Source organism: Pelodiscus sinensis, chromosome 15 (assembly GCF_052426305.1).
Source record: "Pelodiscus sinensis isolate ZL-2025 chromosome 15, ASM5242630v1, whole genome shotgun sequence".
In the NCBI taxonomy this organism is placed as follows: Eukaryota; Metazoa; Chordata; order Testudines; family Trionychidae; genus Pelodiscus; species Pelodiscus sinensis.
This window is the reverse complement of record NC_143066.1, coordinates 42,946,528-42,964,629: the sequence shown is the minus strand read 5'-3', so window position 1 is coordinate 42,964,629 and position 18,102 is coordinate 42,946,528. Positions and strand designations below refer to the sequence as shown.

Genomic DNA, 18,102 nt, shown 5'->3' with positions numbered 1-18,102 from the left:
TGACCAAGGGCAGCTCTGTCTCCATGTTGCAGAGTGCTGTGGTGTCCTGAGTGAGGGCAACCAGAGCATGCAGAGACACAAATGCTTTGCTTTCCCTCATCGAGGTAGGCAAGCAAGCAGGGAAACCTGAGAACTGGCTGCTCGGGGTGGGTCCATTTAAGCACAAGCCTCAGATAGCCTCAGGCAGCAGCCACACAAAGTAACTCCTGACCTGATGCCCTGCTGGACCTGGTACTGGCTGGCCTGCGATGCAATTCAGTGTCCACTCAGTGTGGATGTGCTATTTTGAAATGCATTTTGTGTGTAGATGTGTTATTTTGAATTAACTATTTCAAAATAAGATATTTCGAAATAACACTGTAGTGTAGACATACCCAGAGAGATAAGTAAGTGCCATTGCCACTACACAAAGCATGGGAGGGACCTCATCTAGAATACCATGTGCAGTTTTGATCTCCTATGTTCAAGAAAGAGGGATTCACACTGGAACAAGGTGGAGAGAAGGGCTAACAATGATCAGAGGAATGGAGAATCTACCTTATTAGAGGAGATTTAAGGAACTTGGCTTGTTTAGACTAACAAGATGAAGGCTGAGGGGGTGATTTGATTGCTCTCTATTAGACATGTAAAGGGGTAGCCAGTTACCCTGTACACATTGCCTTACTGGCATGCTTACTGGGTTAATAGGTTAACTGATGCCTGGCCGGGCTGGAGCAGCCCCGCGGTGCGTTACAGTGCAGCAGGCTCTGTCCAGCCCAGCCAGAGCACGCTGGCTGGACCCACTGTGCCGTGGGTAGGGGGCCGTTCCAGGGGCCCCCTGCCTGTGGCATGGTGCAGTGGTCCAATTAACCGGTTAGACATGTAGTTTAACCAGTTAACTTTTTAAATGGGATTTTATGTCCCTACTCTTTAGAAATACATCAGAGGGATAAATAACTCTTCTCCCTCCCTAGCATTGTAAGTTAAGCACCAATGTTGGCTCTCGTGGATAGAAATTGACCATCCAGAAATTTAGGCTTGAAGTTAAATGAAGGCTTCTAATCATCAGGGAAGTGCAATTCTGGAACAGTCTTCCATTGGAGCAAAAACCCAACAGAGGCTACGTCATATACTGCAGTCTTCTTACTCAAAAGCTTATGCAAATAAAGCGCAGAGAAGAATATCGCTGCACTTCATTTGCATAATTAATTAGCAGCTGTTTTTACACAAGAGGCTTTTGCGCAGAAAGGAGCTGTGTAGACAGCTCCTTTTTATGCAAAAGCCCTCCTCATTTTTTCAGGAAGAACGGCTCTTGCGCAAGAGAGGGGTTTTACGCCAAAAGGAGTGGTCTACACAGCTCTTTTTTGCATGAAAGTCTCTTGTGCAAAAAGCGGCCTCTCATTAATTATGCAAATGAAGTGTGGTGGTATTCTACTCTGTGCTTCATTTGCATAAGCTTTTGCGGAAGAAGACTGCAATATAGACATAGTCTAAGTTACACAAGTTTATGGAGGGAATGGTATGAGATTGCCTACAATGGCAAGTGGCCCATCTGCAGCTTGCCAACACGGTCTTGCCAACACGTTCAGGCTCTAACGTATGGATATTTGGGATTAGAAAGGAATTTCCACCTTACCAGATTGGTAGAGACGCTGGGGGGTTTCTACCCTCCTCTGTAGCATGGGGCATGAGTCACTTGCTGGTTTAAAAAAAATAAAATGGCAGTCTTCATAACTTGAAGTCTTTAAATTAGGATTGACTAAGTTACTGAAGTGCTCAGGAGGTTATGGGACTATTAGAGGAGTAGGTGGGTGAGGTTTTGTGGCTTGCAATGTACATAGGGTCACACTAGATCAGTGGTTCTCAACTCGTTTCAGTCCGTGGACCACCAGGCCAATCAAAACATTTTTTGGACCACCTCCAGCACATGTAGCACAGGACGAACGACACAGCAACTGCTCAGCATGATGGCAGTAGCTACACTGACGCTTAGAGCCTCAGACGGAAGTTACTGGCAACACAACGCAGTTGTATCCTAGGTGACGCTGTGGATGACACGCCGTGTGCTTGTGAACACGGTGTAAAACAGCCTAATGGCGGCGCCTGCTCATGCCATGTGACTTTGGACAATGTTCTTGTGTACCACCGAAAAAGTCACCGTGGACCACCAGTTGAGAACCACAGCACTAGATCATCTCTATGGTACCTTCTGGTCTTGAAGTGTATTTCTAGTCTGTACAGCCAGTGAGCTACCTGCAGTAAAAGTGAGGTAAATAATTTATCAGAAATGGTCACCTGTTAGTAAGACTTTCTGAAAACAAGTAGTACACCGTAAAACTCCCACCTTCAAAGTACAATGTATTCAGTCTCTCTCTCTACACACACACACACACACACACACACACACACACACACACACACACACACACACACACACACACACACACACACACACACACACACACACGGCTCGACGAGCCCCACTCTCCAGCCACGTGGTTTCGCGTGGTTCTGCGCATGCGCAGACCTCTCTGTGCCAGCTCTTCCGGGTTGTAATCTACTCGCCACGGGTGAGTAGATTACATTATTTGTCGAGCCCTGTGTGTGTGTGTGTATATATATATATATATATATAGAGAGAGAGAGAGAGAGAGAGAGCGCCAGTGTGGGTTGCAAAAAGGTTGTGAAATTACTCAGATGCCGTGTGGGACTTTTAAATGTTATAACCACAATTAATACTTTACCTTAAAGGCCATGTGCCAAATTAGGAGATTTGGTGTACAAAAGGATCTTGAACTTGATTAATTGAATTAAACATGTTTTTACTTTCTGTATGTTAATTTCTTAAGCAAACATAGCCACCTGACAGACCTTTCCTTCCAAGGGTAAATACATCATGCTTTTCTTTGTTCTCTAATACCATATAAATAGACCCAGTCTGTATATAATTTATTTATTGTAGTATTACTGATGTGTACGAAACGAGAAAGTGTAGAATTTAATGTAGTTCTTCAAAGTTATAGTTAAAATTATTCAACTTTATATTCCTGGGTATGGAGTACTTTGTTGAGGCAGTGTGTCCAGATGCACTTGGTATAGTTAAAGTGTAGCAGCATAATATCCTATTGATCAATTCAAAGTTAGTGTGCTATAGAATTAGCATAATGCAATTAAATTAAGCTGAAGAGTGAACCTCTCCATGTCTATGTCTGCAGAGAATTGTATTGAGGAACCGAGTTGTTGTAATTAGAGATATTACCTGATCACAGTTAACTGGTACCCAGGGAGCAGCCCCTGCCCGCTGCACGTGGAGGGCTGCTGCAGTCCTGCTAGGCCCCCCTGCACAGGGCTCTCCCTGTCACCTCTTCTATACTCTCTCCTCTTTTAAAAAATCTAAAGGCCTGTCTTTGCATTGTCAGCCTGTGAGTAATGCATGTGTTGACCCTAGCACAAACCCTTCTCCTTGCTTTGGTAGGAGACTGAGGTGAAAAAGCTTTCTTTTCTGAAAAGAATGGTGATCCTCCCACCTGCTGGTTCCGGATTTTGGGCTGGGGCATTTTAACCTGTTCAGACTCCTGTGCCCCTTGCACAGTACCCCAGGTCTTGGTCTTGTGTTACTTGAGTTTTGCCTCACTTAAAAACTAGTTGCTTACAAAACCAGACATAAAAATACAGAACACTATTGCTGACAAATTGCTTACTTTCTCATTTTTACCATATAACTATAAAATAAAATCAATTGGGATATAAATATTACATTTCAGTGTAAAGTATATAGAGCATTATAAATAAGTCAGTGTCTGTATGAAATGCTAGTTTGTACTGACTTCGCTAGTGGTTTTTACATAGCCAGTTGTAAAACTAGGCAGATATCTAGATGAGTTGATGTTCCCCAGGGGTACATGTACTCCTAGTTCAGAACCATTGTTTTAACTCACTCTTGATCCTACTTGGCTCTTCAACTACTGCCCCATTTCTGTTTAATTTATAAGTTCATTAAGTGCACTGACTACAATCACTGTTTGGAGTTCATAGAATCATAGAAGATTAAAGTTGGAAGACACCTCAGAAAGTCATTGAGTCCAATCCTCTCTTCAAAGCAGGACCAACCCCAGCTCAATCATCCCAGCCAGGGCTTTGTCAAGCCAGGACTAAAACACCTCTAGGGATGGAGATTCTACCCCCTGCCTAGGGAACCCAGCCCAGTGCTTCCCTACGCACCTAGGGAAAGTGTTTCCTAATATCTAACCTAGACCTCCCCCACTGCAACTTGAACCCATTGCTCCTTGTCTGCCATCTGCCCCCACTGAGAACAGCCATCACCATCCTCTTTGGAACTCCCCTTCAGGAAGTTAAAGGCTGCTATCAACTCCCCCTCACTCTTCGCTTCTGCAGACTAAAGAAGCCCAGTTCCTGCAGAATTCCCTCTGCACAATTCATGTGCTTCAGCTCCCTAATTATTTTCATTGCCCTCCACTAGACTTTGTCCAATTTGTCCACATCCTTTCTGTAGTGGGGGCCCCAAAGTGGACATACATACTAGTTCAGATGTGTCCTTACTAGTGCCAAATAGAGGGGAATGATCACTTCCCTTTATTTGCTAGCAGTGCTCTTATTAATGCAGCCCAATATGCCGTTAGCCTTTTTGGCTACAAGGGCATCCTGCTGACTCTCATCCAGCTGCTCATCCACTGTAATCCCCAAGTCCTTTTCTGTACAACTGCTGGGAATCCTACTGCCAATTGGTTCCCAGCTTGTACCAATGCTTGGGATTCTTCCGTCCCAAGTACAGGACTCTGTACTTGTCCTTGCTGAACCTCATCAGATTTCTTTTGGCCCAATCCTCCAATTTGTCTAGGTCACATTGGACCCTGTCTCTCACCTGGTGAGGTTGATCTGTTTGTAGTTCCCTGGACTCATTTTTCCTTTTTTAAAGACTGGCACTACATTTGCCTTTTTCCAGTCATCTGGGACTGCCCCCACTCTCCACAAGTTTTCAAGATAATGGCCAATGGCTCTGCAATTACATTAGCCAGTTCTCTCAGCAACCTCAGATTCATTGCATCCAGCCCATGGATTTGTGTATGTCCAGCTTTTCTAAATAGTTCTTAAACTTCTCTTTCACCACTGAGGGCTGCTCACCTTCCCCCCATATTGTGCTGTCCAATGCAGCAATCTGGGAACTGACCTTGTCTGTGAAGATCAAGGCAAAAAATGCATTTAATACTTCAGGTTTTTCCACATCATCTGTGTCTAGGCTGCCTCTCCTATTCAATAAGGGTCCCACACTTTCCCAGATCTTTTTTGTATTGCTAACATACCTGAAGAAACCCTTCTTTTTGTCCTTGCTAGCTGCAACTCCAGTTTTGTTTTGGCCTTCCTAATTATACCTTGCATGCTTGAACAATTTTTGTATATTCCTCCCTAATTAGTTTCCATTTGTGTATGTTTCCTTTTTGAGATTAAAGTAACCAAAGATTTCTCTGTTAGGTCAAGCTTGTCACCTGCACATCAGGATGTTTTGTTTCTGAACCCTCAATAAAGCTTCTTTTACATTCAGCCAGCTTTTGTGGACTCCTTTCTCTCTGAGCATGTCTACACTAGGAAATTATTTCAAAATAACTCCCGAAATAACTGTTCAAAATAAGTGTTATTCCTCATGAAAAGCAGGAGTTGTTATTTCAAAATATCTAGCTTGTTATTTCAAAATAATGGGCTTGGTACTGCGGATGTTCCGCTTGTTATTTTGAAATGCGAATTATTTCAAAATAACTCTCTAGTATAGACCAGCCTCCTAGGACAGGCTACCCATCAGTTGTCTGAGGGTATGTCTACACTAGCCCCCTAGTTCGAACTAGGGGGGCTAATGAGGGCGATCGAAATTGCAAATGAAGCGCAGGATTTAAATATCCCGCGCTTCATTAGCAAGTTCCCGGGCGGTCACCATTTTGGAAATTGACCAGCCAGGAATAACTGCCCACGTCTACAGGCGGCAGTGAAACGGGAGTTTGAAGTAAAGCCCTAACTCGAATTAGCTGTTATTCCTCCTGCAATGAGGTTTACCAGCTAATTCGAATTAAGGGCTTTACTTCAAACTCCCATTTCACTACCGCCTGTAGACGTGGGCAGTTACTCCGGGCTGGTCAATTTCCAAAATGGTGACCGCCCGGGAACATGCTAATGAAGCGCGGGATATTTAAATCCTGCGCTTCATTTGCAATTTCGGTCACCCTCATTAGCCTCCCTAGTTCGAACTAGGGGGCTAATGTAGACATATCCTGAGGGAGTCAAAATCTGCTTTTCTGAAGTCCAGGAGCCATATCCCACTGCCCTCTTCTTCCTTTTGTCAGGATCCTGAACTCATGACTCATGACTTGTCAGGATCCAGTGACTCATGGTCACTGCTGCCCAGGTTGCCACCCATTTTACTTCCTCTACCAATTCTTCCCTGTTTGTGAGCAGTAGGTCAAGAGAAGAATGGCCTTTGGTTGTTTTCTCCAACAGTTGCAGCAGGCATTGTCCCCAGCACTCTCCAAAAACTTCCCGGCTTGTCTTTGCACTGCTGTACTGCTCTCTCAGCACGTGAGGGTGATTAAAGTGCCCCCCCATGAAAACCAGCCTGCAATGTGGAAGCCTATGTTAGTTGTCTAAAGAAAGCCTCGACTGCCTCATCTGGTGATCTATAACTGTGTTTCTCAACCAGTGGTGCTAGTACCCGTAGGGGTACTCGAGAGAAGTCTGGGGGGGTACGTCAACACAACTGAAATTTGGAGAAAATGGAATTTTTGTTTTAAGTTTCATAGCGCTGTATTATTTTTGTACTTTTTATACCCAAAAATTTCATCGCCCGCTCAGTTACAATTAAGTTGTTTAAACAAATGTGTTGCAATGGTAGAAAAAAAATGTGTGTGTCTGAAAACTGTAGATACTGGGGGTACTTATAATTTTTTTTTGAAAAAGGGGTATTTTATAAAACAAGGTTGAAAAACACTGGTCTGTAACGCCTCCAACATGACATCACCCTCTCTAAACTGAACCCCAAGACTCCCAGGCTTTTTTCCAGTTTCATACTGGAACCATAAGCAATCCTACTGCTCTCTGACATACAGTGCAACTCGTCTACCTTTTCTCCCCCACCTGTCCTTCCTGAGCAATTTATACCCATCCATGACAGTGCTCCAGTAAGTTTCTGCCAAATTTCAGTTATTTCAACGGGATCATTATTTCTTGACTGTGCCAGGACTTCCAGTTCTTCTTGCTTGTTTCTAGGCTTCTTGTGTTTGTGTACAGACACTGAAGATAACTAGCAATGGCCCTACTCTTTCACTATAAATCAGGAAGTCTCTCCTGTTGCACTCTCCTCTTTGTGTTTCCTCCCAGTATCTCAATTCCCTGAGGACTTAGGTCTTCATCTCTTGGTGAACCTAGTAAAAAGCCCTCCACATTAGGTGACCAAGCCTGCCTGTGAACATTTTCTTCCCTCTCTTTACGTGGGTCTCATCTATTTCTAGCAACCCTTCTTTATGGAACAATATCCCATAGTCAAAAGAATCAAAGCCCTCTCTCCAATGCCAACTGTGCAACCACACATTTACTTCCACAGTTTGATGGCCCCTATCTAGTCCTTTTCCTTCAACATGGAGTATGTGAGAACATGACTTGTGCCTAACACTCCTTTATCCTTCTCCCAGACACATAGTCTGCAGTGACCTGCTCAGGGTCATTCTTGGCAATATCATTGGGGCCCACATGGAGAAGTAGGAAGGGCTAGCAGTCTGAGGACTTGGTAAGTCGTGGCAGACACTCCATCACGTCCTGAATTCTAGCTCCAGGTAGGCACTGCACTTGAATTTCCCACTCTGGATGGTAGATGGATGACTCCACCCCCCTTTAGGAGGGAGTCCCCGACCACCACCACCAACCTCCTCCTCTTGGAAGTGGTGGTCAGGGAATCCATATCCCCTAGGACAATGCATTCCATGCCTTCCAATTAGAATAATTGAATACTAGAAGTCGAAGGGACCTCGAGAGGTCATCAAGTCCAGTCCCCTACCCTCCCAGAAGGATCAAGCACCATCTAGATCATTACTGATAGATGTCTATCTAAGGTGCTTTTAAATATCTCCAGTGATGGGGATTCTACAACCTCCCTGAGCAGTTTATTCCAGTGTTTAACCACCTTGATCAATAGGAACTTTTTCCTTAAAAAACTTCCCTTGTTGCAATTTAAGCCCGTTGCTTCTTGTCCTGTCATCTGGAGTTAAGGAGAATATTTTTTTCCCTCTCCACGTGACACCCTTTTGGGTATTTGAAAGCTGCTATCTTGTCCCCTCTCAATCTTCTCTTTTCCAAACAAAACAAACCCATTTCTTTCAGTCTTCCCTAATGGGCCTTGTTTCCTAGACTTTTAATCATTTTTGTTGCTCTTCTCTGGACCATCTCCAGTTTCTCCACATCTTTTCTGAAATGTGGTGCCCTGAACTGGACTAGTACTCCAGTTTAGGCCTAATCGTCACAGAGCAGAGGGGAAGAGTGACTTCTTGCGTCTTGCTCACAGTGCTCCTGATGAAGCAGCCCAGAATCACGTTTGCTTTTTTTTTTGTAACAGTGTCACACAATTGACTCATATTTAGCTTGTGGTCCACTTTGACCCCTAGATCCCTAGGCATTCACTTCCCATTGTGTATGTGAAGGAACAGGGCCTCAGATGGAAGGGGCAGGCCAGGACACTTCCATGCTTCCCCACCCACAGACCGTAATTGGTCTGGGGGTGGGGGAGCATGCAGTCTTTTCCCCCCCGAGAGAGAACTGCCAGCTGTTCAGACCCATTGGTGGTTCCCTGTAGGTGCCTCTGGCGGTAGGAGGAGACTTCACGCACTACCCCTCACCCCTTGGCCAGTCAGGCCCCCTTCCTGCAAAGAGCATTTGGCACTTAGACATGCAGTGTGTCTCTTGCAGGGCAAGAGAAGACTTTGTGTCCTCTACCCCTAAGCCCCGATTGGCCCGGGGGAAGGAAGATGCAAAGTCTCTCGCTCCCTGCCAAGGGTGCGCAGCGCTCAGTCAACCGCCAGGGTTGACTCATAAGTGCCGTGTGCTTCCCAAGTCCCTAGGCCCCGATTGGGCTGTGAGTGGGGGAATGGTGGGGCCTCCGCAGGCCGGATCAACTTGCTTGGTGGACCATATCCAGCCCACTGAGGCCTTTTTTGCCCATCCCTGGATTAAAATCGGTACTGCAACCTCATTTTCCTTGATCTTTAGCTGCTTTTGATCCTGTTGACCATGCTTTTCTTGAAACCATGTCCTCCTTTGGCTTCCATGCCTCTGTCCTCTACTGATTCTCCTCCTTTGTCTTTAATTTCCCTTTCAGCATGTTCTTTGGAAGATCCTCCTTGTCTTCCCTTCTCCTTTCTATGGGTGTTCCACAAGGCTTTGTTGTTTGTCCCTTACTCTTCTCCTTTTGCACCTTATTTCTCGTGCAATGTCATCTACAAATACAAATTCAGCTATCATCTCTATGCTAATGACACACAGATCTACCTCTTTACTTCTGTCCAAACTAAAATTTCATCCTGTCTCTTTGACATCTTATGGACATCTAACAATCATTTCAGCTCAAATTGGCTAAAACAGAGCTGCTGTTCTCCAACTCATCCTAGCTGCCCCCTCTCTTGATCACTGTGGCCAATACAGTCATCCTGCCGGTAATGCAGGCCCATAACCTGGCTGTAGTCTTTGACTCATCTTTAGGGGCTCTCTAAATCTTATTTACTCTTTATGCATCACATCTCTGAGCTATGACCTTTCTTATCTATCTACATAGCTAAAACTCTTGGCCAAGGTCTCATCATCCCATCTCAGAGTTCCAGTAACATCTCTCTTTCTAGCCTTACCAAAGTAAATCTTGCCCTACTTAACATGCATTCCAAACACTGCTGCAAAGATCTCTTTCCTAGGCTGTTGTTTTGCCCATATGACCCCACCCTTTACATCCCTACACTTTTGCCCTTCTCTCTCACCTCATACACAACATAAGAACGGCCAGACTGGGTCAGACCAAAGGTCCATCCAGCCCATTACCCTGTCTGCCGACAGTGGCCAATGCCAGGTGTCCCAGAGGGAGTGAATCGAACAGGTAATGAGCAAGTGATCTCTCTCCTGCCATCCATCTCCACCCTCTGACAAACAGAGGCCAGGGACACCATTCCTTACCCATCCTGGCTAATAGCCGTTTATGGACTTAACCTCCATGAATTTATCTAGTTCTCTTTTAAACCGTGTTATAGTCCTAGCCTTCACAACCTCCTCAGGCAAGGAGTTCCACAGATTGACTATGCGCTGTGTGAAGAAGAACTTCCTTTTATTTGTTTTAAATCTGCTGCCCATTAGTTTCATTTGGTGGCCCCTATTTCTTATATTATGGGAACAAGTAATTAACTTTTCCTTATTCACTTTCTCCACACCACTCATGATTTTGTATACCTCTATCATATCCCCCCTGGTCTCCTCTTTCCTAAGATGAAAAGTCCCAGTCTCTTTAATCTCTCTTCATATGGGACCTGTTCCAAACCCCTCATCATTTTAGTTGCTCTTTTCTGAACCTTTTCTAATGCCAGTATAATTGTTTTAAGTGAGGAGACCACATCTGTACACAGTATTCAAGATGTGGGTGTACCATGGATTTATATAAGGGCAATAAGATATTCTCCATTTTATTCTCTATCCCTTTTTTAATGATTCCTAACATCCTGTTTGCTTTTTTGACTGCTGCTGCACACAGAATGGAAGTTTTCAGAGAGCTAACCACAGGGACTTCAAGATCTCTTTCCTGATTTGTTGTAGCTAAATTAGCCCCCATCATACTATATGTATAGTTGGGATTATTTTTTTCAATGTGCATTGCTTTACATTTATCCACATTAAATTTCATTTGCCATTATGTTTCCCAGTCACTTAGTTTGGTGAGATCTTTTTGAAGCTCTTCACAGTCTGCTTTGGTCTTAACTACCTTGAGCAGTTTAGTAGCGTCTGCAAACTTTGCCACCTCACTGTTTACCCCTTTCTCCAGATCATTTATGAATGTGGAAGAATCCTGCCTCCACATGAATAAGTTGAAAAGGATTGGTCGTAGGAGTGACCCTTGGGGAACACCACTAGTTACCCCTCTCTATTCTGAAAATTTACCATTTATTCCTACCCTTTGTTTCCTGTCTTTTAGCCAGTTCTCAATCCAAGAAAGGACCTTCCCTCTTATCCCATGGCCATGTAATTTACACAAGAGCCTTTGGTGAGGGACCTTGTCAAAGGCTTTCTGGAAATCTAAGTATACTATATCTACTGGATCCCCCTTGTCCACATATTTTGTTGACCCCTTCATCATGTTCAAGGCCCTTGAAGGTCTAACCCCACCCTATCATCTCTAGTTTTTATCCAGATTTCAACCCTCGCCTGTGATCAAATCTGGGAGGCAGCCTTCATCACTCACTTCCTAAGTTTTCTATCAACCTGCTTTGTGTTTCTTCCCGCCCCTCCCTTCCCCCATGCTGCCCCTCATGCTTGGGAGGAACTCTCCAGAAACATCTGTAACTCTTTATGCTCCTTCAAAACTTTCCTTTGCCGTGATGCCTACAAAAGGACAATGATGAATTTGTTGGCGTGGGACCTAGCATGCTGACCAGTATTATCTCAGTGTTTCCTTGCATGCCTGGTCTATCCTTTCATTGTCTTACAATTAGATTTTAAGCTCTTTTTAGGCAGGGCTGTCTTTGTTTTGTTTGTGCAGCACCTGGCACAGTGGGGCCCTGCCCACGATTGGGTTCCTGAGGGAGAATAGTAACAACTTTGTGAACTGCATCAGTGAGCTAGCAATCACTCCTTCGCTTCTCCCTGCTTTCTCACATGCCCTGAAACCCCTTTCATCTCCAGCCTTTCTTTGCTTCCTTAGTAAGTGGGTGGCACAGATATCAGGGCACCTTTTACTTTCTCTGTTTATACAGCTTGAAAGACCCTGTTTCTCATTACCCCTTGAAAAGCACATCTTCTCTCTAACACTATTAGCATCCTCTTGCTCACAGACTGAATAATGAGGTTTACACCCTTCTCCCTTCATTGCTGGAGTGTTGACCCAGCAGCACTGCATATTCTTTGCTCTAAAGTATTTGATTTGGCATTGATTCAAAATAATTGTGCATTGTTGGTACATAATGCTGACTCTCCCTTGCTCTTTCTAAGATTTGGCCAGTCATGAGGATTTTCTTTGTTAGGCTCATTAAGCTGTGAGGGAAGCTGAAAGGTCAGAAGAGTCTTGACTTCTCTTTTTCTCCCTTTACACTTGGAGAGGCAAATTCATGTTGCATTCAAGCTAATGGCAAGTGCTAATAAGCAGCCATCCTGAGTAACATTTGTATAATTCATTATGAAAAGTGTGTATCCTGAATTAGTTATGTTTCCAAAAAAAAAAAAAAAAACCCACTCCAATAAAATACACTTGTGGAGAGCCCTTGACAAGAGAGGAGAGAAGGGATTAGAGAAAATTGCTTCTTTTTCCTATTTGATGTGCAAAAGAAAATGTATTGGCTTAAAGAAAGACTCATGTGAATTATGCCAAAAGTATTTTATCTGACCGGATTTGGTGGCTAGGGCACAGAAGGATTTACTCCAGACCAGCAGTGTTACTTTACAGCCCTACATTTCTTAAGCGGCACAAATTTTGTGCTTTTTTTGTGGTGAGATCTGTAGTACTATTAAAGAAATGATGAGAGAGAGGAATTTCAGATCACCAGCTTCAGGAACATTTTGCAGTCATCTTGTGGGTTTTTTAAAAATAAGTATGTGGTTTTCTAGGAAAAAGTCCCAGCGCTGCTTCAGTGTGGGATCCAGTGTGTTGATCATACTAAAATCTTGTCTGTAATGCTCAGATAGTTTTATGGATTTTTTTAAAAATCTGTGGTAGAATTAGCAAATAGCTATCTCTCTGAAGAAACACTTCCTATCCACTGTGCTACAATGATAATATCTCAGTTTACAGTATCCAGAAGTTTGCTAGGCCCCTCACAAGTATAAATATACACTGCCCTTGCCGAACTAGCCTTCTAATTTTAGACACGACACAAAGAAGAATGTCACAACAGTAGGGACGTGCTCAGGAAGCACAGGGTTTTCAGCAATGAGATTATGCACTCACTCAGGGTTTGTCTGTAAGAGGAAATAGCCCAGAATAAGCAATAGCTTCTGCCCAAGTCTCCTGTGTACTCTTTATTCTGCATTGAGAGCCTTTGTGTAGTTCTGTATAATCCACTTTGACTCAGTTTTCATAGATGTTGGGACAGGAGTCTGAAGGAGGGATCGGAAAGAGGAGAGTTTAGTGGCTTTGTGGACAATTGTGCTTCTCCCCTCCACCCCCTTCATGATTGTATCCATCATTGGTTTTTGGAGCCTCCTTCCTGCCAGTCCAAGCAGTTTGCATATCAGTGATACACAGTATTACTCTATAGGGACTGTTTTATTTTCAAAGCAAACCTTTACCGATAGATTCCCAGATTTTTAAGGCCAGGTGGGAGTGTTGTGATAATCTATTTTGGTGTCCTACATACCACAGGCTATCCAGTGATGGATTCTTTGAGCCTCATAATTTGTAGTTGAACTAGAGAGTATCTTCTAGGAAGACATTCATCCAGTTTTGATTAAGCCATAGTGAATTTTCTAGATCCCTTGGGAAGCTGTTCCAGTAGTTAATTCCTCTTTTAATGGGGATTGAGTAGGTGTATGTTCCCTCTCAGTCAATGTTAAACCATCAGCATATAATGGTAGTACCTGAGTTGGTGTTTTTAAGATACTGTAGGCCCAAATCATGTCCACTCGTGATCAGTAAGATGTCAGGGCACATTTGTCTGGGTCAATTTCAACCTGCATATTGATACTTCTTCTTCAAGTGCTTGCTCATGTCCATTCTGACTAGGTGTGCGCGTGCTGCGTGCACAGTCTCCGGAGCTTTTTCCTCTTAGCAATCTCCATAGCGCCAGCAGGGCGCCCCCTGGAGTGGCACCACTATACCGGTGCATATATACCCCTGTTGGCCCCTCCACCCTTCAGTCCCTTCTTACCGCCAGTGACGGTTAGCTGGAGTGTGTTGTTGAGGCTTTTAGCCGCATCAGTAGCAGTTTCATACCTTGTACATACTTAGATTTACATCCAATTAGTGTAGTTAGTAGTATAGGTAGTGGGTGGCACTCTCCCCGTCAGGGGAGGGGATGCCAGGATCTCAAGGCTTTAAGCCGTGCAGTGACTCTTTGAAGCCTATGCCCTGTGGCGACCCACACTTGTCATGCCTAAAGTGCCTGGATGAAACCCACAGAGCAGAGAGCTGTTTAATCTGCCGAGGAGTAAAGCCTCGAACGAAAAGGAAAAGAGACTCTAGGCTCAAGCTCCTACTAATGGAGGTAGCTCTGCAACCTCAAAGTGTGGAGAGACCGCAATCGACCAGACACGCACCGTCGGAGCTGTTAGGGGCTCCACAGCAACGGGCAGATAAGGCACCACGACATAAGATGCAGTCGCCGGCACCGCGGAGCCCCAAGGGCTCGAGGGGCAGATCTGCGGAAAGACGGAGCCATAAGGTGCGCCTGAAGCAGGGGCACCAGACTTCTAAGGCACCAAAACAAAGCAGCGTGGGTGCTCAAAGACCTGAATTGAGGGTGGGGGACATGCAGCCCCCTTACACCCCAGAAACCTTTGAGGTAGCTAGGGAGCTGATTGAGCTCACGGCTGAGGAGGGAGACTGTTTGGTGCCACAGGTGGGGGGAAGGATAGCTCAGTGATTTGAGCATTGGCCTGCTAAACCCAGGGTTGTGAGTTCAATCCTTGCAGAGGCCATTTAGGGATTTGGGGCAAAAATTTGTCAGGGAATATGGTACTTGGTCCTGCTGTGAAGGCAGGGGACTGGAATCAATGACCTTTCAAGGTCCCTTCCAGTTCTAGGATATAGGCAATCTCCATTAATTTTTTTTTAGGTGTGGACCGTAGCCTTCCAGGGCACTTCTCCCATGATCTCAGCACTGGCGGGGCAGTGGAGTCTTCAGACCCCAGCAACCACGGCACCAGCCCTGATCGCTGTATGTGCTCAGCTCCCTGCACCAGCGATAACCCTGACACTGTGTGCCCAGGCACCGGCCCCGATACCATCCCTGGTGCCGACAACGGCACCGGCCCTGATGCCGCCCCCGGGACAAACACCGGCACCAGCCCCGATACAGCCTCCGGTGCTGTTATCGGCACGAGCTCCGCAAGGCAGCCAGGCTCTATTCGTGGCACCGAGGCTCCCCCTACAGGGAGTTAGCATCACAACACCGATCACGGCACCAGCTCCAATTCAGAAGCAGCAGCTGCAAACCCCCCTTGCGGCACGGGGACAGCACCTTCCCTTGCGACTGGAGAGCCAACACTACGGCTGACACAAATGGGGACTGCCGTGGCACAGAACGTCTTCTACCACCCCGTGGCACTGGCGCATCAGGCGGCATTCGGCACCCCGATACTCCTGCCTACCCCGCAACCAATCCCGGCACCCAGTCAGTTCTAGATAGCCCAGTCGGTGCCGCAACCAACCACGGCACCGCAAACATTTCTTCCGGCGTATCAGTTGCTGGTGGACTCCAGGCAAGCCCAGCAAATGCCTCCCTGGCACCACGAATGGCACATAGGGGCAAGCCGTCAGCCATGGCAGCACATAGGAAGGAGCAAAGTGAAACAGTCTCTCCGTGGTCCGCCTCGGACTATTCATCAGAGTCCAAGGTGGATTCAGACGGATCAGTCCACTGCTCCAGATCCAGTATGAGGTCGGGACATAGCGGAGGTGCTGACCATCACCAGACCCAATGGCAGTACCAACTACAGTGGCCATTCTGGACGCCCTGGGCGTACCATCAGGCCCAGGGCCCTCCACCACAGGTGTCGGTGATGGGGTCATCCAGGAGAACCAGTGCCCCGTTGGCCACCCCCTTGAGAGCACCCACACTGGGACTGGAGTCCACAGCTAGACCACCCACAGTGGGCCAGGTACAAGTGCTGCTGAGCAGGATGCCAGCCCCTCTGGAGTCAGAACCCCAGGCACTCGTAATTATGGGAACAACAGAGGGGGGAGAAGAGCAGGTACCACCCAGGGAATCTTTTTCCTCACCTGATGAGGTGCTAGGGGACTCATCACCTCAGCTCCCATCTATGGACGCCAGAGTGCACCAAGACCTTTTGAGAAGACTGGCGATGAACCTGGCAGTAGGGGCAGAAGAGGTCCAGGAAGACCTGGATCCCATGGTCGACATTCTGTCAGCATTGGGCCCTGGGAGAGTGGTGCTGCCCTGAAACAGGACAGTGGATAAGCTTTCTAAAGCTATATGGCAGATGCCTGCATCTATCCCGCCAAAGCAGAAGGGGTAGAGAGGCGCTATTACGTACCCCAGGCCGGTCATGAACATCTTTTCACCCACCCCACTCCTGGGTCTATAGTGGTGCAGGTGGCGGGGCAGAAGGAGGCCAGGGGCCCCCGGGCCTGACGCCGAAAGCAAAAGAACCCAAGAAGCTAGACCTATGCCATGGAAGGACTCCAGCTTTGCATCGCGAACCAGCAGGCGATGCTGGGCCGTTACACCTTTAACACTTGGGCATTGGAGCAAAAATTCGGGGAGCGTCTTCCCCTCGAAGAACGCCAGGAGTTTGGAGCCCTCATGCAAGAAGGGAAGGCGGTGGCGCGCACTACCCTTCAGGCAGCACTAGATGCTGCGGATTCTGTGGCCCGTACCATGGCCACTGCAGTGGTGATGAGGCTCATCGTGTGGCTCCAGGTATCTGGCATCCCATCGCAGGTGCAATCGACGATTCAGGATGTGCCGTTTGAAGAGTCAATTTTGTTCTCTCCGCAAACAGAGTCGAGACTCCATGGCCTAAAGGACTCAAATGCAACCTTAAAGTCCCTTGGGCTACATACCCCTGTGCCTTTAAGAAGGTCCTTCAACCCTAGACCATACCAGAGGCAGTTCCCCAGGGGGTATGGGTTAGATAGAGAGCAGTGCAGGGGACGTAACAGCGGTTACCCTGATCAATTCAGGGACAGGCGCAGGGGGCCTAGAGCTGAGGCCGAGAGGGGGTTCGGTCCCTTGCGTGGGCAGCAACTCAAGCCATCATTTTGAAGATATGCCCGAGAGCAGAGTACTAGTCAGTCCCCCCAGCCTCCCCTTTGGTTCTCGCCTTTCCCTCTACCATCATGCTTGGGTGCATATCACATCGGACTGATGGGTGCTTGATCTGGTGGCACAGGGATATCGCATACCCTTCCTCTGTACCCCACCTTCCCCCCGCCCCCCCCCGTCCCTTTTCAGGGACCCCTCTCACGAAACCCTTCTAAGACAGGAGGTCTCCAATCTTCTGCCTCTGGGAGCTATAGAACCGGTCCCACAGGATTTCAGGGGGAGAGGTTTCTACTCCCGATATTTCCTCATCCCCAAGGCAAAGGGAGGCCTTTGTCCTATTTTAGACCTAAGGGATCTGAATGAATATACATAAAAGACAAAGTTCAGGATGGTCACCCTAGCTTGCATCATTCCATCCCTGCAAAAGGGAGACTGGTACGCTGCTCTCGACCTAAAGGATGCCTACTTCCACATTGCAGTGTCCCCGGTACACAGAAAATTCCTCAGATTCACGGTGGGAGGGGATCATTTTCAGTTGACGGTGCTCCCATTCGGGTTGTGTACTGCCCCGAGGGTGTTCACCAAGTGCATGGCAGTAGTGGCTGCGTTTATGCGAAAACACAGGATACAACTATACCCCTACCTAGACGATTGGTTGATACGGGGCACATCCAGGAAACAGGTTCAAAACCAGGTCGAATGGACAAGATCATTGTTCAGCAGCCTGGGCCTACTAGTAAACGAACCAAAATCATCTCTGGACCCCACGCAAGTGATAGACTTTGGGGGGGCCCACCTGGACTCGATCACAGGAAGAGCCTCGCTGCTGAGGAGCAGGTTTTGTACAATGCAATCATTGATAATAGAACTGAAGATGTTTCCTACTATTACGGCAAGAACCTGCATGAGGCTCCTAGGACATATGGCGGCGTGCACATATGTAATC

The 18,102-nt window shown here is 46.6% G+C and overlaps 1 protein-coding gene across 2 annotated transcripts in view; it reads left to right on the top strand.

Moving 5' to 3' along the window:
* Nucleotides 1–18,102, top strand: part of NSMCE1 (NSE1 component of SMC5/6 complex) — a 47,034-nt gene that overhangs the window by 11,141 nt on the left and 17,791 nt on the right. The window contains exon 1 of one of the 2 annotated variants that reach the window (XM_089769347.1): nucleotides 1,387–2,549. The exons of the other annotated variant lie outside the window; for it this stretch is intronic. Within the exon in view, the coding sequence (XP_089625473.1) occupies nucleotides 2,336–2,549 (214 nt within the window). The 5' untranslated portion in view covers nucleotides 1,387–2,335. Of the gene's footprint in view, nucleotides 1–1,386; nucleotides 2,550–18,102 lie in introns of those variants that run through there. 2 annotated transcript variants of the gene reach the window in all.